The 23,677-nt window shown below is 48.7% G+C and overlaps 1 protein-coding gene across 2 annotated transcripts in view; it reads right to left on the bottom strand.

Annotated features, from left to right (window-relative positions):
- nup98 (nucleoporin 98 and 96 precursor) overlaps positions 1–23,677 on the bottom strand; it is a 62,859-nt gene that overhangs the window by 5,098 nt on the left and 34,084 nt on the right. For both annotated transcript variants that reach the window (XM_052026002.1, XM_052026003.1), the window contains 17 exons: positions 23,379–23,498; positions 21,631–21,914; positions 20,690–20,806; positions 19,548–19,686; positions 18,572–18,749; positions 17,388–17,531; positions 15,827–16,003; positions 14,818–14,953; positions 13,537–13,966; positions 10,517–10,746; positions 10,093–10,362; positions 8,879–9,036; positions 8,241–8,381; positions 5,963–6,114; positions 4,920–5,141; positions 1,975–2,216; positions 362–516 (listed from right to left, as the gene is read on the bottom strand). In XM_052026002.1, the coding sequence (XP_051881962.1) occupies positions 362–516; positions 1,975–2,216; positions 4,920–5,141; positions 5,963–6,114; positions 8,241–8,381; positions 8,879–9,036; positions 10,093–10,362; positions 10,517–10,746; positions 13,537–13,966; positions 14,818–14,953; positions 15,827–16,003; positions 17,388–17,531; positions 18,572–18,749; positions 19,548–19,686; positions 20,690–20,806; positions 21,631–21,914; positions 23,379–23,498 (3,295 nt within the window). The remainder of the gene's footprint in view (positions 1–361; positions 517–1,974; positions 2,217–4,919; positions 5,142–5,962; positions 6,115–8,240; positions 8,382–8,878; positions 9,037–10,092; positions 10,363–10,516; positions 10,747–13,536; positions 13,967–14,817; positions 14,954–15,826; positions 16,004–17,387; positions 17,532–18,571; positions 18,750–19,547; positions 19,687–20,689; positions 20,807–21,630; positions 21,915–23,378; positions 23,499–23,677) is intronic.

Here is a 23,677-nt window from a genome sequence, read left to right as displayed (position 1 = left end):
CTATACTAATGGAGACAGGAGACTGCGGATGCTGGAATCTGGAGCAACACACAAGATGCTGGAGGAACTCATGCCTGACCCACTGAGTTCCTCCAGCATCTTGTGTTACCCTTTACACTAAGCCCATCCCCACAATCCTATCAATTTACCCCCCTCCCCCAACGCACTGGGGGCAATTTACAGCAGACAATTAACCTACCAACCCGCACGTCTTTCGAATGTGGGAGGAAACTGGCAAACAAACAGCAGAGGTCGGGATCAAACCCTGGTCTCTGGAACTGAGAGGCAGTGGCTCTGCCCACTGCGCCAAAGGCTTCGACTGCAATGTGTAGCCTCACGGGGACAAGACCCCACTGCTCACCTCAGCAAGTCCCTGCACCATTTCCATGACTCTGATGTAATCATAGAAGACAGCTCCGGCCGTATCCCAGTCCTGGATCTGGAAGATGCACTCGGGCAGGGCCAGCTTGCTCAGGAAGAACTTCAGGTAACTGTAATTCTCATTGATGATGGCATCTGGTGGTCAGGGAAGGAACAAAATTGGGTCAGATTCCCTGTGAGAGATCCAAAGCCACTTCACCTGCACACCCCTCACCAACTCCCTCCCCACCACACACACACTTCCTCACATATGCTGCGTTTGTGCATCCATGTTCCATCCCTTGCACCACACAGCCTCTCAGAACACACCCTACCCAACAGTAAATGACTCAACGCCTGGGGTTAGAAGGGCAGAGAGCCTCACTAACACCAGCGCAGAGGGCATGTGAAAGGATATAGTTGTAGGAAAGCGAGTTTGACAAAGTTGCCATAAACTGCATGCAGGTCACATCCCACAGAGCCGCTGCCTCCTGTCAGAGGACACGAGGACCAGAGGCATTCTCTGGGAAACAGTTCCTACCAAGTTCTCTCACTGATTTGTTAATGACTGCTGTAAACTGATGGTCCCAGTTCTGGGACCCGTCCACCCCAGCACTCCACACAAGTCACAACCCACTCAGTTAACACCTCCATAAATGTTTAAATCACCACTCCGCCCCTTCCCCCACCCACCAGGGGAAAGGGCCCCAACTTGCTGCTAATTATAGCGTCCCAGTTTTGACCTGACCTTCCTTCTCCCCAGAGTCCCATTCACTCAGCACTCCCGATTCTGTTGACCCACATGCCTGGACCAGTCCCAGGCTTCAGTGTTCAGATCCTACTTGCCCTCAGTCCCCGCCCTTCTCCAACCAGCAGAAAGCCAGAGCTCCTCCAGATCCAGGGTTGCCATATCCCACGTTTCCATTGCGGCACCACTGCCAGCCCTGCCTTTGGTGAAAGGACCAAGGCTCCTGAATTAGAACATAGATCAGTACAGCACAGAACAGGCCCTTCAGCCCACAATGTTGTGCTGACATAGCTATTCCCTCCTACCTACAGAATGCCCAAATCCCTCATTTTCCTCTTAGTCATGTGCTCATCCAAGACCCTCTTAAAAGCCCCCAATTCTCTCCCTTTAATTTCTTAAAACCCAAGAGGCCAACACAATCAAGGACCCTCCCACCCAGACACTCTTCTCCCATTTCCCGCTGGGTAAAAAATACAATAGCCTGAAAGCACGTACCACCAGGCTCAAGGACAGCTTCTATCCCACTGTTACAAGACTCTTGAAAGGACCTCTCATGTGCTAAAGATGAACTCGATCTCCCAATCTACCTCGTTGTGGCCCTTGCGCTTTGACTACCTGCACTGCACTCTCTCTGTAACTGTAACACTATACTCTGCAAGGTTTTTCCTTTCCACTACTTCAATCGAGTGACCTGTATAGACAGCACGCAAGCAAAAGCTTGTCACTGCATCTCGGTACATAGCAACAATAAACAAACTCCATCCAAGACGGGACTTTTCACTACTATTTCCTTCCGTGTCTTAGTTTGGTCTAATTACATTGGAACAGTTACACATTCCCAAGGCATTAGGATCTCTTCCACATACCTGAAGCCAGGTGCCGAACCACCAGCTGGTGGCAATCGTTCCAGTGCCCGGCCTCGATCAGGTGCAGAGCCTCTTTGTGGATGTCACCATCGCGGTGAGCTCGCAGGCTCTTGGCGTTGTGGATCCACTGCGACGGGATGCCGAGCCGGTGTTGCAGGAACTGCTCCTTCTCTTTCAGCTGGTCCGTCTCCTCCAGGGTGCAGTGCCTGTTCAGCTGCTCCCGCACGGCCTTCACTCGCTGCCTGTAGGAACACAGCACCTTAGTGGGCATCTCCCTGGTACAGGGCAACAACACTCCTCCATGGGATACATACCACAAAGCCCACACTCACCAGAGGGCCTCCCCATCACTCTCCTACCCTGAAACTACTTTACAGCTGCATAAAACTTTGGTTAGGCCACATTGAGTATTGTGCGCAGTTCTGGTCACCCCTTTACGGGAAGAATGTGGAGCTCGTGGAGAGGGTGCGGAAGAGGTTCACCAGGATGCTGCTGGGATCAGTGGGTCTGAGCTATAAGAAGTTGGACAAAGTTGCATCGGAGGCTGAGGGGAGACCTGATAGGTTTATAAAGTTATGATAGTTAGGGTAGATGGTCAAAGTGTTTTGCCCAGGATGGAAATATCAAATACTAGGCAGGAAAGCTTTAAGGTGAGAAGGGGCAAGTTTAGAAGTTTTTTTATAAAACAAAAACCATGTGGCAGTGCCTGGAACACAGTGTCAGGAAGGTCTTAGTCTCTTGAAGAGGTGACAAGAGGATTAATGAGGGCAGGGTGGTGGACATTGTCTACCTGGACTTTAGCAAGGCCTTTGACAAGATCCTGCATAGTAGGCTAGTTTGGAAGACATCACGTGACCCAGGGTGAGGTAGCCAATTGGATACAAAATTGGCTTGGTGGTAGGAGACAGGTGGTGGTGGAGGGTTAATCATGAGACTGGGAACCAGTGGTATGCTGCAGGGATCTGTGCTGGGTCCCTTGCTGTTCGTCATATACTGCATAGCAATATTGGTGGCATATTTAGTAACTTTATTGGATGATACCAAAATTGGTGGTATAATGAACAGTGAAGAAAGTTGCTTAAGGTTACAACATGATCTTGATCATCTGTGAAAGTGGGCAAGAGTGGGAGATGGATATACTGGCTCACTCCCCCCTTTCTTTCCAGTCCAGATGAAGGGTCTCAACCGGAAACGTTGATTGTCCATCTCCCTCTACGGATGCTGCCTGACCCAGAGTTCCTCCAGCATTGTGTGTAGCTCCAGATTTCCAACACCTGCAGTCTCTCGTGCCTGGAATTTAACTTGGACAATTGCAAAGTGCAAAATGATGCATTTTGGGAAGTTAAACCAGGGCAGGACACACAAGTAAATGGCAGGCCCTGGGAACAGTTGCTGAACAGAGAGACCGAGGGGTACAAGTACAGATCTCCTTGAAAGTGGTGATGCAGGCAGACAAGATGTGAAGGTGGTGTTTGGTACGCTTGTCTTCGTCAGTTGGGGCACTGAGTACAAGAGTTGGGGATATCATGTTACAGCTGTACAAGACATTGGTGAGACCACACTTGGAGGATTGTGTGCAGTTCTGGCCACCACACTACAGGAAAGATGTGATTAAGTTGGAGAGGGCGCAGAAAAGATCCACATAGATTTTGACTGGAACGGAGGGCTTGAGTTATAAGGAGAGACTGGGTAGGCTGGGTCTGTTTTCCCTGAAGTGAAGGAGGCTGAGAGGTGACATGATAGAAGTACAGGAAATCCCCAGATTATGAACGCCCGATTTACAAACGGCGGGAAGGCGGCGCAGAATTGGGCGCAGAACGGTTTGCCTGTCAGTGTTGACTTTTTCCAGATGATGGAAGTGGCGAACGGCTGGATCGTGGATTTCACGTGTTACAGTCTGTACCGCTATTTCGGGGCAGGGATGTTCGAGGAGTTCCGAATGATGAAGGACACCATGAATGGTCACCAGCCCCCCCCCCCACCCACCATCTCTCCCTCTAACTATCCAGCACTCGCTCTCTCCCGACAGGTTGTCCCCGGGTAATGACCGAGGTCCATTTCTACAGATGTCCTCAAGTTGATTTTGTCTGTCAGTCAGAAAATACACAAAATTCACTCGATGTGGTAACTGTACCTCCACAGTACTGTACTGTAATGAGTGACACCAAATGCACATAAGACTGACGACAGTCTTCATGTGTCCCAGCGATAACAAGTTATGCTGTATCTTAGACTGCTTCATACTATGTGTGGAATTATAATGAAACTGGAATCAAAATTCCATTTGGCTCTTTATAGCAATAAATAACTGAAGCTTGTAGTGATTTAGGACTAATTGACGCTGGATGTGAACTGTACATAACTGTTCCGACTTACATACAAATTCACCTTACGAACAGACTCAAAAACGGAACTCGTTCGTAATCCGGGGACTTCCCATATATAAAATTATTAGAGGCACATACAGAGTAGATAGCCAGAGTCAGTTTCCCACAGAATGGGTGTCTATAACTAAAGGTCACAGGTTTAAAAGGAATCTGAGCAGTAAATTTTCCACTGAGTAGTTGGTTTCCAATGAGCTGCAAGAGTTGGTGATGGAGGTAGAAGGAACAATATTTAAGAGGCACCTGGACAGGTACTTGACGGAACAGGGCATTGATGCAGGCAGGTGGGATTAGTATAGATAGGCACGATGGTCAACATTGACACGGTGGGCCGAATGGCCTGTTTCTCTGCTGTACAACTCTAAGAATCTCTCCCCATAACTGATGTTTCCCAGTGATGAACTTGAGGTACCCTGGCTATAGTTTTACGATCCTTCTATAACAGGTGCTTAGATCTGTATCCACCATCCCAATGTAACCCAACCTGTGCACACAGAGACTGATGACGTGACCATGTTTCAGAAAGGGAAGGAGTCAATGTGGCCCTTGGGGCAAACTCACTCAGGATTAGGAATGTGTAGCAGCACGAAGATCGCCCACTCCCACAGGCCAGCTGCTTCTAACTGAGCAGCGTAGCTGGTGTGTACCATAGCCTGGTGCCTCTCCGACAGGTGAGTGTAGTTCAGAGCTTGCAGCACTGCCCATAGGTGCCAACTTAGCCGGAAATCCAAGTGATCAGATGTCACTGTCCTGGGATTGAGGAGTGGATGGAGGTCATGGTGCCTGTGGGGAGGGAGGAACAAGAAACAGGGAACCATTGAATTAAATCAGCACAGTGGAAATGCACATTAGGTCAGCCAGACACAGCTCAGTTCAAGTGGAAACACTAAAGACATTTGGACAGGTACAAAGTTTAGAGGGACATGGTCCAAATGTGGGCAAATGGGACTAACTTGGTAGGCACAATGGCTGGCATTGACGAGTTGGGATGAAGGGCCTGTTTCCGTGCTATACTACTCTATCACTATTAGAACTGAGACTGAAGCATTGTGTTCACACATGGGAGTAGGATTCAAAGTTTAAAAAAAAAAGTCACTATCAATGAACTCAGTACAACTTAAACTTGGACTGTTTTCTCTGGAGCGGAGGCTGAGGGGAGACGTGATAGAAGTTTATAAAATTATGAGGGGTAGAGAGAAGGTAGACCGTCTTTATCCTCAGAGTAGAAACATGAAATACTAGAGGGTATAGCTTTAAACTGAAAGGGGACAAGTTTATTGGATATTTGCAAGGCAAGTTTTATTTTTGTTTTTACAGAATGCTGGGTGCCTGGAACGCACTGCCCAGGGTAGTGGTGGAAGCAGATACAATAGCAATATTTAAGAGGCATTTAGATAGATACATGAATAGGCAGGGAATGGAGGGATATGACCATGTGCAGGCAAATTCGATTAGTTTAAATTGGCACAGATATCATGGGCCGAAGGGTCTGTTCTAATTGCCTCATAGGTACCGGATACATCAACTGGACCTAGCCCAATGGTTTATACGCCCACAGCAGAAACGTGAGCGAGAGAGATCAGTTTATTGGAAGGCTCATGTACCTGTTGCTGTAGAGCTTCAGTAAATGGTAACAGATGTCCTGATGAGGGGCATTGCCATCTTCATTCTCAGAAGCTCCAATAAGATCCACACTTGTGTCTTCCATGTAAGGTGGGAGTGGGTAGCGTGCGTATCTCTCAACATCTTCACTGCCCTGCCAATTCAGACAGAATGAGAGACAGGAGTGATCACCAACATCTCTCCACAAACCTATCTTCCTCCTCACCCCTGTCCACATCCAGGCTGGAAAATATCCCAAACATTAATCCCTAAACCAGAAGCCTCTGTTTTACTAATTATATACCTTAGATGAAGGTTTAGTAGCTAAATTTGCAGATGACAATTATAATATTAGATTCGTTCATCATATACACCAGGGTGCAATGAAATTCCTTGTTTGCGTGAAACTCACTGAGTAAACAGCGCACATGGTAATAATGAATACAGTACCTATGGGTGGGAAAGGAAGATGTGAGGAGGACCAGGAGGCCATAAGATTTCTTTATTAGTCACATATACATCGAAAACACAGTGAAATGCATATTTTGCGTCTTGTTCTGGGGACAGCCCGCAAGTGTCACCACGCTTCCGGTGCCAACATAGCATGCCCACAACTTCCTAACCTGTACTGTGCTTCAGTTACACCAGGCACTGACGACACCACATCCAGGTAGACTATACAATATCAATCTCACTTAAGGATGTACATATATGGGAATCCGTTCAGAGGGTTACCAGACTAATACCTAGAATTGGTGGGTGGACTTGGGGAATAGTTAGACAGGTAGGCCTGTAGCTGAAGTTAATAGTGAAAGGTGACGATTCAAATCCTGACAGGTGTTGACAGGGTGGCTGAGGAGGTGACATTTCCCCCCCTCGAAGAATTCAGAACCTGGGGTCGCTGTTTAACATTAAGGCGTTGCCTATTTCAGAGCTGTGGGGAAAGTCTCTCACAGAGGAGCACGAGTCTTTGAACTGGCTTCCTTCAGAACCTGGGAAGCAGAGGCTTTGAACATTGAGACAGAAGTTGACAGATATTTATTCAGCAACAAACAAGTAGACAAATGTGAATTTGAGGTTATAATCTGACCAGCCATGAATTTATTGAGTGACCTCCTGCTCTTATACGTTTGTGTGGTCTGGTGGCGCAGCAGGTAGTGGTTCAATCCCTGATTCTGACGCTGTCTGTGGGGAGTTTGCATGTTCTCCCTGTGATATGTGGGTGTCCTCCAGTGCTCTGGTTTCCTCCTATACCTCAAAGATGACCATCAGGTTAACTGGCTGCTGTAAAGTAGCCTCTGTGTGGCCAACTGACAAAAGAGTCAAAGGGGAGTTGATGATCATGTGAGAATAAGTTGAAGAGTTACAGATACAGGAAATGGGACTGATGGGATCACTTTGTTGGAAGCCGGCATGGGCCCCAACGGCATCCTTTAAACAGGTATACGGATAGGAAGGGTTTAGAGGGATATGGGCCAAACACAGAGAAACAGAACTAGCTCAGGTAGACAACTTGGTTGGTGTGAAAGAGTTGGGCCAAGGGCCTGTTGCCGAGCTGTACAACTCTACGACTATGTCCACATCACACTACATAACCCTCCAGCACCTGGCTGCTTGCCACGTGTTTAGACTTGAGCACAACAATGAAGGCACAGAAGGGCAGCACTGAGAGAGTACCTCACTGCTGGGGGAGTATCCAGGAACCACCGCACTGTTAGGAAAGCAGCACTGAGGGACAGCCACATTGTGAAGGGGGCTGTTTATTGGATGAGGGATCAGAAGTGTGCCCACCTTGTGTGAATGACTCCAATGGAGGGGTAAGGAAGTATCCAGACCACACCATCCTTCAACGCACTTAACAACACATCTGCTCACTGTCACATGACTTTTCGGACCTTGCTGTGTGATCTGCCATATTCCCCTTTACTACTGTGACTATGGTTTGGACTATTTCAGTAACAGGATGCCCAGGACATTTGAAGCTGTGAAAAGCCATGCATGAATATAACACAAGTAACAAACTATCTCCTGGAGGAACACAGTGGGCTGATACACCGCTCCAGCAGATTGTGTTGCTCCAGATTCCAGCATCTGCAGTCTCCTGTGCGTCCATGAATACAGCTCTCCTGTTGGAGCAGGATGCTGAGCAGCACAGAACACACCGCTCTGGAGCGCGACACAAGCTACAGCCAGCAACCCCAGGGAACCAAGCACCAGTACCCCAGCTGGAAAACGCTCAGCTTCCGAAGGAGCTTCTTCCTCCCACCCTGTCGGCAATACCTGAAAGGCCTCGGTGTACATGTTGAGCGCGTCATCGATGGGGGCACTGGGAGGCAGCATGTACCAGAGGTGGATGGCAAGGCAGCGCTTCCAATCCAGCTGCGAGCAGATGTTGATGTAGCCCTCCGATGACTTCCACACCTGGATAACAAGAACCCAGTGTATGACATACACTTCACTGGAAGTGCAGAGCCAGGCACCACCACCACCCTGGCCGGTATCACACTAGCCTGCCAACGCTTGCCCTTCAGGAGAGCTCAGCACAGCCAAGCCACCGACCTAAAGCTTTGAACACACTCAGGCCCAGCTGTACAAGATTCTACTGCATTCAAAGACTCACCCCAATCCAACCTCACCTCCCCTCCTCCCCACCACAAACCCCCCCTCCCCATCCAACCTCGCCACCCTCCCCCCAACCTCATCCCTCCATTTACAATTCCCTTCACTGTCACCACCCAAGACCTTACCACTGCTCCATCCCCTTCCCGACTGGGATACCTCCCGACGTGCAGCCTTACTACACACCGTCACCCCTGCCAACATTGGGGACCAGCCCTGCCACCTCCCTTCAGTAGGAACTCAGAACTACCTCTTCCCAACAGTCCTGATGAGATCCCTCTTGTGTTGAAAATACTCACGGCTCTGCCAGCAAGCAGGGCGAAGATCTTCAGTCTCTCCTCCTGCATGAAGGAGTCGGCCACCAACTGGTTCCAGTCGGCAAGCTGCCTGCTGAGCAGCTCCCTGACTGGGAGGCCCCCACCTGCCTGGGCTACTAGCAGGGCCATTCTGTGATCCCCTGCAACAGATACACACAGAGGGCACATTAGTAACCTAACCACCAGCAGGGTCTGTGGTCTGCACAGCCAGGGGTCATGTCACAGTTATACACCACAGAAACAGGTCCTTCAGCCCAACTCATACATGCTGAACAAGATGCCCATCTAAGCCAGTCCCATTGGCCCATATCCCTCTAAACCTTTCCCTGTCATTGTACCTGTCCAAGTGTGTTTTTTTTAAATGTTATTGTACCTGCCTCAACCACTTCCTCTGGCAGCTCGTTCCACATACATACAACCCTCTGGGTGAAGAAGTTTCCCTTCAGGTCCCTAATAAATATTTCCCTTCTCACCTTAAACCTATGCCCTCTAGTTTTTGATTTGCCAACTCTGAGGAAAAGACTGTGTGCATTCACCCTATCTATGCCCCACAAGATTTTATCCCAAAGGGTCCTGACCTGAAACGCTGACCGCCTGCTTTTCTCCACAGATGCTGCCTGGCCTGCTGAGTTCCTCCAGCATCAGAGTGTTTTTCATCTGGATTCTAGCATCTGCAGTCCTTTGTTTCTCTGTGATTTTATACACCTCTATTACATCATCCCTCAGTCTCTTACACTCCAAGGAATAAAGTCCTAACCTGCCCAACCTCTCCCTATAACTCAGTCCCTCCAGTCCTGGCAACATTCTTGTAAATCTTTGTCCTCCAATCTCCACAACTTTAACCTCTTCCCATAGAACTCAAATTCCCCCTCCTTACCACTCAAAACCCTCCCCTCCCTAATTCTTCACAGCCCTTAAACTCTTCCCTCCTCATCTTCTTCCTTTGCTTCACTAAGAGTCAACCATGTTGGCACAGGATTGGAATCAGACCTGCCAAGTTCACCACCACCTTCAAGGGCAGTTAGGGATGGCCAGCAATACCCAGATCTCTGAAAGACAAACTAGAAATCACTTCCAATTAACCATGTGCCCCTGCCAACATGGGAACTCTCTGCCACATGTTGGCTCTGGGCCTCGATAGGACACCCTGCCCACCAAGAGCAGCCACAGCTGGTAAATGCCTAAGCTGCCCTTGCCTGAACGCTGTGCGAGTTTGCAGGCCTCGCTGATCCTTTTCCCAGTCAGGTAGCTGAAGACGGCATCCACGTGGCTCTTGTGGTGGGAGACGGCCACCTCCTCCTCAATCTTCCCCTCTGCAGTCCGCGACAGCCAGCGGGAGAAGGCTTTCCTGCGCTCCAGCTGGTGAACATATGGGCTTGGCTCGGAAAGGCTGGCATCCAGTTCCTTCAGGTTGCCCCAGATGGCCTCGCACAGTGTCCATGCAAGGGACCAGTTCTTCACAACATCTGCAGGGCAGAGTTAGGCTCGTTAACCAGAGGCAAAAACGTAATGGGGAAGTGATTAAATTCCGAGACACTAGTTGCCAGAGGAGGTTACAAAGGCCACAGAAGGATTTGAACACCAGTATGAATATTTTAAAACGGATCCTTCTCTCCTTACCTTCCACCCCCTCCGACTTATCCACAGTCTCCTGGACCCAGTCTGCATACTTGTGCAGAGCTTCCACACCCTTTCGGGGCACAATTTGGGGGCACTGGTCCTTGCTCTCCGAAACGCTGTGTTGTAGCGCTATCTCCAGGGGCTCGCTGTACAGTGACACATCTCGCCTCGCTTGCTCTTCCTTCAGCGTCACTTTCTCGAGGTGGACCTTAAATGGGAGCTCAGAAGCCCTGGGGAAGTCCAAACACAGATGAAATTCAAACAGTGTGCAGGAATCATTTACTCATTACCGGACACACATTGCACCTTTCCTCTTGGAGTTAAAGAGGGTAGAAGGCAGCTTGTGTGGGGCTTGGACCTGTGGGGTGAATACAGAGTACTGCTGAGCTGTACATTCTGAACCACATGAGTGGACGAGGACAAATCGATCCAATGCTGCTTTGCATTAACAAAACGGCTAAGCTCGAGAATGATCCAGTCACCAAAGAGCTATGAATCACCTGAAGGGGGCTGCAGACAATGTCAGTGTCCAGGGGCACTAAGGTCAGTGGGAGACTGGACAGTCCAAGGTTGGCAGGTTCCTCTGCCTGAAGGTTTTAATTAACAATTTAACTGATTTCACCACCAGTACTGTACCCAAAATCAGATATATTCAATGACATTTTATAAACGCCTCTGCAAGCCCAGGAAAGGAGTATAGATTCAGAGTTATACAGCACGGAAACAGGCCCTTTGACCCAACTCACCTATGCTAACAAAGGTGCCTATCTGAGCATTCTTGCCTGCATTTAGCCAATATCCCTCGAAACCTTTCCTACCCATGCACCTGCACACATCTTTTAAATGTTGTTAATGGCCCCACCTCAGCCACTTCCTCTGGCTGCCCATTCCACATCCCCAACACCGTGTGTGGAAAAACTTGCCCCTCAGGTCCCTTTAAATCTTTCCCCTCTCACCTTAAACCTATGCCCTCTGGTTTTAGACTCCCCTACCCTGGGGTGAAAAAAAACTGACCATCCACCTTCTCTATGCTTCTCATGAATTTATACACCTTTAGAAGGTTGCCCTAACCAGTCTTTCCGTATAATGCAAGCCCTGCAGTCCTGGCCACATCCTTGTGAATGTGGATGGGGAGAGGTAGAACCAGCCAGGGTGGGTTCCAGCAAGGGAATGGAGAGTGGGAGGTTTATGGCAGCAAAGGATCGGAGGCAGCGGCGATACAACCCCTGCACTGGATGCCATGTCCAGGGCTGCTGGGCAAGGAGCAGAAGCGGTGAAGTTACTGGACCACCACCTGGACTGGACTACTGATTTGGAGACATTCTCCAGCTGAATCCCATTCTCTGGAATGGCCTGAGGCCATGGTGGGGAGCACGGGTGGGAGAGACAAGGTGGACATTGAACACCAGTTTTGGCAGGGACATCCATATCCCAGAGATCAAATAAATTCAGAGTGGGGCATGGCAAAGAGGTTGGTAAAGGGCAGGGGCTGTGAGATCCAACAGCAAGCAATGCTTTGCCTAGGCAGCAATGGATGAAGGCTCCTGGGTACAAGGACAAGGTAGCCGACTCTTCCTCAGGCAGTGCCATGGGATCTTGTGTTCATATGGGAAAAATAATTGATCCAAAAACACAGTACCAGGAAAGGTCTGAAGTGGCAGGGCGGTGGACTCTATAAACAAAGCCAAAGCAGGAAGATTTACGTGCTACAGGGAAAGGGCGAGGGAGGGGAGTAACAGTCCTCGTAGACCCAGAGTAAGCACGATGGACCAAGTCATCCTGTGTTGTGAGGCTGTGCTCCACATCTGAATCCAATCTGGATAGTGGACATTGAGGACGATGGGGTTACAGACGAACACCAGGGTGGGGTTAGCACTTTCAGGCTCTGCTGTCCTTCCCATCAGAAAAGCAAGACCCCAGACGTCTGCTGGAGGGATTCAGCTTCATATTAAGTGTGTCATGGCTGTTCAGAGCTCTCCAGGAGAACACAACCTCTCAAAAACCTCCCAGAGTCACAGGAAAAGGTGGTGACAAATCTGTCTCACACTCCATCCCAGCTCCATGGAGAGGAATCCACCAGTCTGTCTCTCCTTTCGGACACTTGCCCGTCTCCTCTGAACACCAGAATTGAATCTGCGCTCGTCACTGCCCTGGCTGTGCACTCAAGCCCCAAACACTCGCTGGGGAAGATTTCTCTTCTGTCACATTTGATTTTTTTGCCACTTTCACTGTCCCCTGGTCCTTGACCTGCTCCCCAGTGAGAACAGTCCTTCTCTACCTGCTCTATCTATACCCTTCATGATTTTAAATCCCTCTATCAGATCCCCTCACAACCTCTTCTGTTCCAGGGAGAACCACCCCAGCTTTTCCAGTCTGTCCACAGAACTGAAGTCCCTCATCTCCCCAAAGTCATTTTGGGAAATCTCCTCTGCACCCCTCTAAAGCCTCCACAACTTTCCTAAAGAACCTCACACCCACAACTGGATACAATACTTCAGCTGTGGCCAAACCAGTGTTTTGAAGAAAACACAGGTGTTCTTTGCTTGTGGGGCTTTGTCATGTGAAATGAACATCACCCCCCAATGTCAGACACTGGCCCAGAGGTTTGGCTTGTGGAGCCCAACTTCCCCAGGTGGCACAGTGAATCGTGACTCTCCCCAAACCCTGACCCTAACTTGGCCAGACACCACCCACTCCACACATACAGCACTTTCACAAGGCCTTCAGAGGAGCGTTAACTCACAAAATTTAAAGTGGTCAGAGAAATGACCAACATTTTAAGCCAAAGAGGTGGGTTTTAGGAAGCGTTTACCAGGCAGAGGGTTTTAGGGAGGGAGTTGGGTCTTTGGCAGCTGAAGGCATCACTGGCTATGCTGCAGTCAGTAAAACCTGGGATGATTGAGAGTCAAAAATGGAAGGGGCACAGATATTTGGAGGGAAGAGGTGCGGAGGAGAGGATGCTGCCAGTAACAGTACGATGGGGATGTTGGGCTGAAATCCGGACCTGTTCCATCACTTACGGTTTGATCTTGCTTGGCTTTGGAAAGTAGTTGTACTCCAGGCTGCAGGTATCAGGATCTGGGTCTGCAACAGGGGAGATCAGTGGCTTCCCACTGTGACAAAGAACACAGTTGGGTGCCCAGCCCACCCGGAAGGAGCGACCTACAAAGAGGGCCATGTCCATCAGCAGCTTCCCCTTGCCCTTGGTCACCGACTGCTCCATTGGCACCAGCCTCTGGTGTCGCCGAACACCCACTGTCTTCAGCTGGACGTCTGGCTGCTGGCCGGGTGTGGCAAAGTTGGAGGGCAGCTGCCCTGCCACCGGCCAGGAGTGAAGCAATGGTGAGCGAAGAGCCTCCACCTCGGCCGAAGACCAGGAACTTTTCACCTCCTGCTGCCTGCTGACGGGCGACAACATCTTCCTGAAGTTGGAGTTCAGCAACCTGCCACCTGAAACAAAGTTAATGCAGATAGGGTGACACATTCCACCTAGCCAGCAGTACACAAAACTACATGACAGCAGGGTGGGAGTTACAGTGTAGATCTGCAACCCACACACAAGAAGATCAAACTCCAACTCTGCCAGAAATGAAATCAAATTCAGTAACATCAAAAGCTGGTGGATCATGACAGGTGCAGAAATGGTTTACCTGCTCACCACAGACCCACAACATACAACACTGGCTCCAGTGTGAAACACCTTCTACATTCCCCCATCACACAATTCCAAGGCAGGTACAGCACAGGTTAGATACAGAGTAAAGCTCCCTTTACATGACCCCATCACACACTCCCATGGCAGAGACAGGTTAGAGATAGAGCAAAACTCTTTCTACACTCTCCCATCACCACTCCCAGAGTCAGATACAAAGTAAAGCTCCCTCTACACTCTCCCTCATACACTTCCAGTGCAGACACAGATTAGATAGAGACTAAAGCTCCCACTACACTGACCCAGCATACACTCCCAGGGTAGAATCAGGTTAGATACAAAGCTCCCTCTAAATTCTCGCATCCATACACTCCTAGAGCAGAGATAGGTTAGATACAAAGTTCCCTCTATGCTGACCCATCGCACAGTCCCAGTGCAGAGACAGGTTAGCTACAAAGTGAAGCTTCCTCTACACACTCCCAGGGTAGAGAGGGCAGATACAGAGTAAAGCTCCCTCTACACTATCGTGAGAAACAGCACCTGGATACATGGTCTTATTCTCAAGACACCCTTAGTGAGTACATTTGAGAATTTCAGAAGCACAAAAGTGAGATTAGTCTTAAGATTCCACAGCGAAAGCAGTACTTACCCAAGCTCTTTGACCTCTGTCCCTGCGTGGGGAAGATCTGCCTTATGCAGTCCTCTTTGACTATCTGCTGAGTGAAGCGTGGGTCCAGCACCCCATCCAGTTCCTCATCTTCACTGAACAGAGAAACTTTCATCACCTGCAACAGAACAGAAAGTGGGTGGAGGGAAAACAGGCTCGGATCTTAGACATTACATGAAACACTGGGGTTACTCAGGAGGTCAAGCAGCACCCATTGAGAAACAGAGCCAGTGGTCATCAGAATAGGACTTAGTTATTTTTCACAAGCTGAACCACTGTACTGAATTCACAAAGGGTAGGGTGGTGCAGTGGACCAATAACCCAGTCCACATCTCACCCAAGGACAGTGCAAGAACCTAATTTTAACAAAGATGCATCTTGGCAAAAAAAGGCACCAGGAAAGCTGAACTGGCTGAGTTTTTAACAATCGTCCAACACGCATCCTTTAAGGGAAGAAACCAGTCAGATGGCAATATCAGTGACGACACACTGCCCTGCTGAGAAAGCTGGTATCTAATGAAGGTGTCCAAGCACCATCTTCCTGGGGTAACTAGGGATGGCCAGGAGATGTTGGTCTTGTGCGTAACACTCAGTGTACAAGACTGAGGAAATAATAGAGCTTTTGTTTAAAAAACACTGGGCTTTCAGCAGACTTCACAGAAACCATGGTCCATGAGCCAAGGCACAACAAAATGGGAACCCAAATACACGTCCCCTAGCAAAGCATCACTGGAATCAGGAGGGAAGACTTTCCCCAACCACGGTTCCCAACAATTGGATGGATACTCTGCCTGTAGCCTCACAAATGTCACCCTGGGTGGGGTCAGGAAAGCCAGCACCAGGCCAGGGACATGGCTCTGGACCTGTGCCAGCTGGGCTTCTGCATTCAAGGAGGCTCACACTTCTACTGCTCCCTTCCTTCAGTAGTGCAGCAGGCAGTTATCAGCTGAGGGTAGGCCCAGCTGCAGCTCTGCAGTACAGAGTCCGTTACCTGGAGAGTGTGGGGGTCAACACCCAAACTGGATGCAATGTTGCTGGAAGCAGACACTTGTTCCTGTTCCTCTGAGATGTCCTCATCCAGGAAACCGTCAGGAATGGGCTCCTGGGTGATGTCAGCCATGTCACTGTCAAGCTCAGTCACTCTCCCGATCTGTTGCATCAAGGGGCTCTGAGGATAGAGTCAGGCTCAATCAGCTTACAGTACCAGCACTTATGGAGATGGGCCATTTAAAGCACCATCTACATCTAACTATGAGGAGGGGGATGTGGAAATGAAGAGCACCCAGAGGTTAAGCTACTGATTCACAGAGGAATATAGAGAACCCCCACGTTATAGTAGTTTGGGTTACGGAAATTCGCCCTTAAGAAATTCACAAATTGCTACCACAAAAATTTGAGATACGGAATTTGTGAGAAGAAAGCTAAATAAAATGCAAAATAAGAAGTTTTGTCAATTTTTGTCAAGGGGTCGCACTACAGACGTTTTTCTGGAAGGCAACCCCTCGGAAATGTGAGAGTGTACTGTAATCTGCATTTCTATTGTGCCTTTCACAACCATGGCCCATCCCAACGCACTTCACACCCAGTGAAGTATTGTTTGAAGAGCTGTTGCTGTTATACAGGAAGCACGGCAAGATCCCATTAAACAGCAGTGAGATCAAACCATAGAACACTACAGCACAGTGCAGGCCCTTCGGCCCACAATGTTGTGCTGACATTTTATCCTGCTCTAATATCTAACCCTTCCCTCCCACATCGCCCCCCCCCATTTCTCTATCATTCACGTTTCTAAGAGTCTCTTACATGTCCCTAATGTATCGGCCTCCACAACCTCTGCCGGCAGTGCGTTCCATGCACCCATCACTCTGTGTTTTAAAAAAAAACTTACCCCTGACATCCCCCTATATCTTCCTCCAATCACCTTACAATTATGCATCGTTAGTCAATTTCACCCTGGGAAAAAGTCTCTGACTGTCCACTCGATCTGTGCCTCTTATCATCTTGTACACCTCTATCAATTCACCTCTCATCCTCCTTCTCTCCAAAGAGAAAAGCCCCAGCTCACTCAACCTATCCTCATGAGACATGCTTTCCAATCCAGGCAACATCCTGGTAAATCTCCTCTGCACCCTCTCTAAAGCTCCCACATCCTTCCTATAATTTAAACCAACTGTTTAAATGGCTGATTGAAGAGTAAGTATTGGTCATGTGACACTGGGGACAATGCCCTGCTCCCCTCAAAAATAGTGGCCATGAAAAACTCAACATCCACCCAAGGAAGCCACAGCTTTGATGATTCAGCTGAAAGACAGCAGCCTCTGTCCACACTGGCAGTGTCAGCCTGGATCACATGCACAGGTGGGACCCACACCGATGGTCTGCTGACTCGAGAGCTGGTGGCAATACTCAGCAGCACCAGGGATCATCTCTGAAGTTTTACTGGGAGGGAGAAAAGGGGGTGGGGGAAAAAAAAGAGCACAGTAATCTGGGAAAAGCATTGTGTGTGGTGCTGGTCATACAGCAAGGTGACAATTCCCCTTCCTGCACATTACCTGTCGGATCAGGGCGGGTCTGCAGATCTGCTCCAGTTGTTTGCCTGGAAGAGCCGCAGTTTTCATCTTCTTGGTCTCTGCCTTCGAGGGCTCAATCTCCTCCTCGTCAGAATCCTGCAGCCCGTACTTGGAGAAGTGCATCACCTGCAGCAGAGTTCCACGGGTCAAAGTTTAGCTCTGATTACCGAGACTGATCGCCTTCAGCAGCACACACCTAGGATCAGGCTGCGCAGACCTTCAAAGCCAGAGTGTAGCACAGATTCTGGGTAACAAGTTCCCTGTTCCACAACAGCCACTGTCACTGAGTGTTGACCCCAGCCCAGGAGAGGACAGAGCGCAAGTGAGCAGCATTGTGGAATGTCTGCACCTACTCCAGATATACTGGCTCTGTAACACTTTTGAATGGAGCTTTATGAACGGCAGTTTGTGGTGTACCTGGATATGGATTCAATGCATTTTGTTCATTTTACTATGCCAATTTTAGCCAGCAGATTCGATGGGCTGAATGGTAAGTTGGTTTATTATTGTCACATGTTCTGAGGTACAGTGAAAAACTTGTCTTGCATACTGTTCATACAGATCAATTCATTACATCAGTGCACTGAGTTAGCACAAGGGAAAACAATAACAGAATGCAGAATAAAGTGTTACAGTTACAGAGAAAGTGCAGTGCAGGCAGACAATAAAGTGCAAGGTCATAGCGAGGTAGATTGCGAGGTCGAGTCCATCTTATTGTACTACTTGTTCAATAGTCTTATAACAGTGGGACAGAAGCTGTCCTTGAGCCTGGGGTACATGCTTTCAGGCTTTTGTATCTTCTGCCTGATGGAAGAGGGGAGAAGAGAGAATGTCTGGGGTGGGAGGAGTCTTAGATTACGCTGGCTGCTTTACTGAGGCACTGGGGAATGGCTTCTCATGTCATATGAAATGTGGGTCTCCCAACCATGGCCACTCATGGTCCTGGGTCTGACCCAGTCAGAGGAATACAAATGGAAGGCACCCAAAGGCAACAGAGCAAAGGGCAAGGAGGGTTATAGTCATGAGTTGAACATGGCTCAATGAAGAGCAGAGTTGAGATCAGGGCTGTTCTGCAGTGCCATGGGTGTAGGGTGAAGTGGGAGACCCACTGGCATTCTAGAGGGCAGGGTACCCCAGCAGGTGAAAGGTAACCAAAACCACATTACCTCAAAGACCCAGGAGCCTGTCTCACATCTGTACTCCAAGAAGCGGGCACCTTGCTTCCGTGAGGAGTTCTCCAGCCTCTCCTCAAAGCCCATTTCCATCAGGCGCTCCGGGGACTTGATCAGGCAGCGCGTGCTTTTGTCAGTTGGCCAAATCCCGTCCAAGGTTACTTCAGCACGTCTTTTACATGAGAGAAAGGGCAAAAACGAGAGAAAGAGAAATATCAGCCTGGATTCCTGCTCCGTCACCACTCTGTAGCTCCCGCTGCTTTTCGATCACTACTCCTAGCTCAGGCTGAACATCAGTAACAGCCTAGATCAGCATAATCTGATAGTCCATTGTCAGAAGTCCCATGCAAGGAATGGATATTTGGTTACTGAAATCAGAACCACACAACTCTTCCCAAAATGCATCCCCTCAAAAAAATATATTAGTTTGTTCTCACAATTGGAGGGCAAGTGATGTGGAGAGTTTGGAGTACCTAGGAGATGTTGTCCTCTGAGCAGAGAAGTTTAGGGGTTGAGGGTGGAGGAGAAACTTGGTCCGAAATCATGAGGGGTTCAGAGAATGGAATGGGGAATAATTACGAGGAGAGAGGAAGCATAGACTGAGAACTTAGTGGAAGAATCCAGACGAGCCTGTCCTGCAGCCTCTCAGAGGAGAGGGTTTAACACCCTGAACAGGAGTGGAATCTGAGGGGCAACTTTTTCCACCCAGAGAGTGGTCAGTATATGGAACGAGCTTAGCCAGAGGAAGTAGTTGTGGCAGGTACATTAACAACATCCAAAAGACACTTGGACAGGTTCTTGGGTAGGAAAGGTTTCATGGGATATGGGCTAAATGGAACTTGTTTAGGTGGGAATCTTGGTTGGCACAGGCCAGTTGGGCCGAAGGGCCCGTTTCCTTGCTGTATGACTCTACGATTCATGGATGAAGGTCCGTTCTTACTGGGAGGTTGTCTCCTCTTGGTGTGGTTACCTGTTGAGTCCCTCCCCCACAGGAGGCCTTTTGTCATCATCCAGGTACACGGTCACCTCTTTTCTGCGTATGTGCACGATCTCATCGAGGTCCATGTTGGTCAGATTCACCACCCCGGGGAAGTACACCGAACCGTAACCTGCATTTAAAAGGTCTCATTAGCAAGTTCCTGCCCTGGAGTGAACAGCAACCATTCCCCACCTCTGCAGCTCAAATCACACTGGCGTGCCCTTCTCTCCTTGTGTCTGGACACCTGCAGACCCCCCGCCCCAACAAACAACCCCATCTCCAGAGCCTTTAGTCAAGAGATATAAATGAAAGACTCTGACAATCAATCCAAAGGAACAGGATAAAATTACAGGCTGTTCTGGGTAAGAATGGTTTCTGGTTTTACAGACTTTTAAGTTGGTTTTGTCTGCAAGTTGAAAGATACACAAAAATCACTTGATACCTATACAGTACTGCAATGAAAGGCATCCGAAGCACATAATACTGATAAGAGCAATTAATAAAAGTGGAGAGAAAGGAAACTAATTCTGCCATTCGTAGGAACAAACATTTGTACGTACAGCAGACTTTTATAATTAAGAATGAGAACTAGTTTGTATGTACAGGTGTCCATAAGTTGGATGCTCATAACCTGCACACATCCTGTACTGCAACAAGGGCCACATTACACTCAGACACCAGCCTCGGCACTTTCAAGATGAGGGTAATTTTCTTCTTGTATGACTTCAGCCAAGCAGATAGCAAATCACACTCCTGACCATAGATGGTAGAAAGGATTGTGAGTGACAAGGTGAATTAATTCCCACGGGATCACCATTCTCTAACCTGCTCTTGTATTAATGTGCCATGGTCCAGCTGAATTTCTGGTCAATGGTAACCCCCAGAATGTTGACGGTAGGGAGCTCAGCAATGACGTGTCAGAAGGGAAGCAGTCAAACATCGATGCTGGAGATGGTCATTGTCTGGCACAAGTATTACTTGCCTCCTAACAGCCCTTTTCTGAATGCTGTCCACTCCTGCTGAGGAGAGCTCAGACACCTCATTACAGGGCTACACATGGAAGTGTTCAGAGCAGTCCAATAGCTCAAGGATGGTTAGGTTCAGAGCACCCACCTCAACAGAAACCTACTGACCTTTGCGTCCAATGGTGAAGTTCTCCACAATGCACTCGCCATTCTCATTGGTCAGTTGCTGGGCCAGTTCCTCCATGGAAGGGATGGTGTAATAGCCAACTTTGGTCAGGATAATGCCTGGCAAAGAGATTGCACATCAATCAGAATTAGAACAGCTGGATACAAATACAGCAAAGACCAGTACTGCACATCCCCATGTTACGGAGGGGTTGCGTTCCTAGAAAACTGCCCCATCAGTCTTCCGTAACACAATCCCTTGACAAAAATTGACAAAATTTGCTGTTTCTTACACATTTTTCTTCTGGTTTACATTACTCAAATTTCATAAGAGCAAATTTTTATTCCTCACCTCAATTTTGTTGGTAGTGATTTGTGAATTCTGTAACTGCCATAATGCAGAGGGAGGTACACTCTACCGCACACCATGAAGTGCATCCCTGAACTCATTTTAATCAACAAGTGGGTCAGAGGAAATTTCCCAAGTAGGTGTTTCGGCCCAAATTGGCCTCGTTTTCCCTCTCAGACGTCGTGAGGGACAAGTCGGATGGGATAAAAAATGGCAGAAACTGGAAAACTGAAAATGCTGGGAATACTCAGCAGGTCAGGCAGTGTCTGTGGGAAGAGAAACAGTTAACACTTCAGGTTCAGGACCCTCCATCAGAACACCGACAAAGAACCCAAACTTTTGCTCTTTCCACAGACACTGCCTGACCTGCTGAGCGGATGGACCCCAGGCTCTTCATCTAGGTGCTCACAAGAACTTGTGCTTCCAGACAAGAGGGCAGACACAGTCTGTGCTTAACATTAGCAACGGTGGGACTTCCAACAACATCGCTGGGTCTGTCTGGGTCACATGCCAAAGCCTCCAGGCAGCAGACTTGAACCACCGACCTTGGACGTGACTAGGTTCTGGGGATACTTGCACTCCTACAGAGCCTCACCTGCTGGATGAGGCGGCAAGATGTCATCCACCTCTGGCTCCTGCTCTTCCTGCAGGGATCCCTCGATGCAGGAGGTTCCCTCACTGCTCCCCTCCATCGTGCCGTTCCGCAGGTTGTTCCTCAGGTTCATCTCTGCGATGGTGTCATCCATGGTGGAGAGCTGGTGCTTGTTGCTGCCCAGGCCCTCAGGTGTCTGTGGGATCGGCTTAACGATGGTGTTCGTGTAGCATTTATTCACCTCCGGGTGGTCATCATCCTCTCTCTCCAGCCGGCTTTGTTGTTCACTAGAGTAGAACCAAGATACCAATTTTCTGGATCAGCCATAGGCAGAACAAGGGGAGATTAAACCAGCAGCCAAGATTCCAAAAACTGATTGGTTTTGTTTGAGTAAAATTCAGACTGGCAATGGCGGGGTTTATAGCTAGACCGCCAATTAGATGGTATTGTGGGCAGTGAAGGTCATCTGAGATTACAACAGGGTCTAAATCAACTGGGAAAGTGGGCCAAGGAACAGCAAATAGAATTCAATTCTGACAAGTGTGAACTGTTACATTTTGGTAAGTTATACCAGGGCAGGACTTGGTGAATGACAGGATCCTGAAGAGTACAGCAGAACAGAGAGACCTAGGGATACACATACATAGTTCCTTAAAAGTGGAGACAAAGGTGGTGAACAAGGCACTCGGCATGGCTTCATCAATCAGGGCACCGAGTAAAAGAGCTGGGATGGCATATTATAACTGTAGGGGAGTCTAACACTAGAGGGTATAGGTTTAAGGTGAGAGGAGAAAGATTTAAAGGGAACCTGAGGGCCAAGTTTTTCCACAGAGGGGGTGGGTGTATGGAATGAACTGCCGGAGAAAGTGAAAGAGGTGGGTACAATAACAATGTTTAAAAGGCATTTGGACAGGAACATGGATAGGAAAAGTTTAGAGGGATATAGGCCAAACGCAGGTAGGCAACTTAGTGAGCATGGACAAGTTGGGCCGAAGGGCCTGTTTCCATGCTGTATAACTATGGTTTTTACAATGAACTGGCATAGCCAGAATGGTCTGAATGGCCTTGAATGATTTTATGGCAAACCTGGGCCAGGCAATTTTGCATGCAAACTGTTTGGTTGCTAGGGAACTGTTTTTAAACATTTTATAGGTGCAGGTGTCAGTTAAGGGCAACATTTAAGAACAAAAGAAAGAAGCACAAGTAGGGAATGAGCCAATGGAATTCCTCCTTCGAAGAGCCTGCATAGGCACAAGGACAATTCCTCACTCACTAGTTTAGCCCTAGCACCTGGACAGTGCAGCCTGGTTTGTGTTGACTGCCACTGTCTGGGCACACTTACCTCTTCTTCAGTCAGTCAGTGGTCCCTTCACCAGCCCCCACACTACTCACCTGCCAGCCATGGGAACGTTGGAGACTGTCACAGCAGGCTCGTCTGCACAGGTGCAGGCACCATCTCCCATTCAACCAGGACATGCATCTCGGTGTACTCCTGTCACACAGGTACTATTTATCTCAACTCGTTCTTTATGACACACAGCAACTTCAGAAGGTACAAGGCAGGGGCTATGCTAGGCGAAATGTGCTTGGGGTTCTAGCGCAACTATCAACCAAGGGCTCTATCAGCAGGAGAATCCCATGCTGTACCTAATCCAGTGGTGCAGTCTCTGATCTGCAATTAAGACTGGCTCCATTCATCTGTACAAACACCCAGCCAGCTACACAAAACCACGAAAAGAGGCCATACTCACTTCACCCCATTCTCTGGATACTCCGAAGGCGAGGCCAAATCATTGGGCTCCTTGCTGAGTACTGGCGAGTACAGTGACGAGGTGTTTGAGCTCTTCAGCACCAGCTTTTTGATGCTTTTCCTGTTAATGGAAGGGATGGATTAACATTAGCTGCAACGGTTACTGCAGGGAAGACCTTCAAAAGGAGAGGCTTGACAAAAATCCCCCCAGGACCAACCACACAAGCCAATTCCCAGCAACCTAGCCAGAGGAGCAGAGAAGTCTGTGCAGGCACCCAAAGTAACAGGAACTGGACAAGC

The sequence above is a fragment of the Pristis pectinata genome, chromosome 11 (genome assembly GCF_009764475.1).
Source record: "Pristis pectinata isolate sPriPec2 chromosome 11, sPriPec2.1.pri, whole genome shotgun sequence".
NCBI lineage: Eukaryota > Metazoa > Chordata > Chondrichthyes > Rhinopristiformes > Pristidae > Pristis > Pristis pectinata.
Note: the sequence above shows the minus strand (reverse complement) of the source record. Positions and strands in the feature narration are given on the sequence as shown.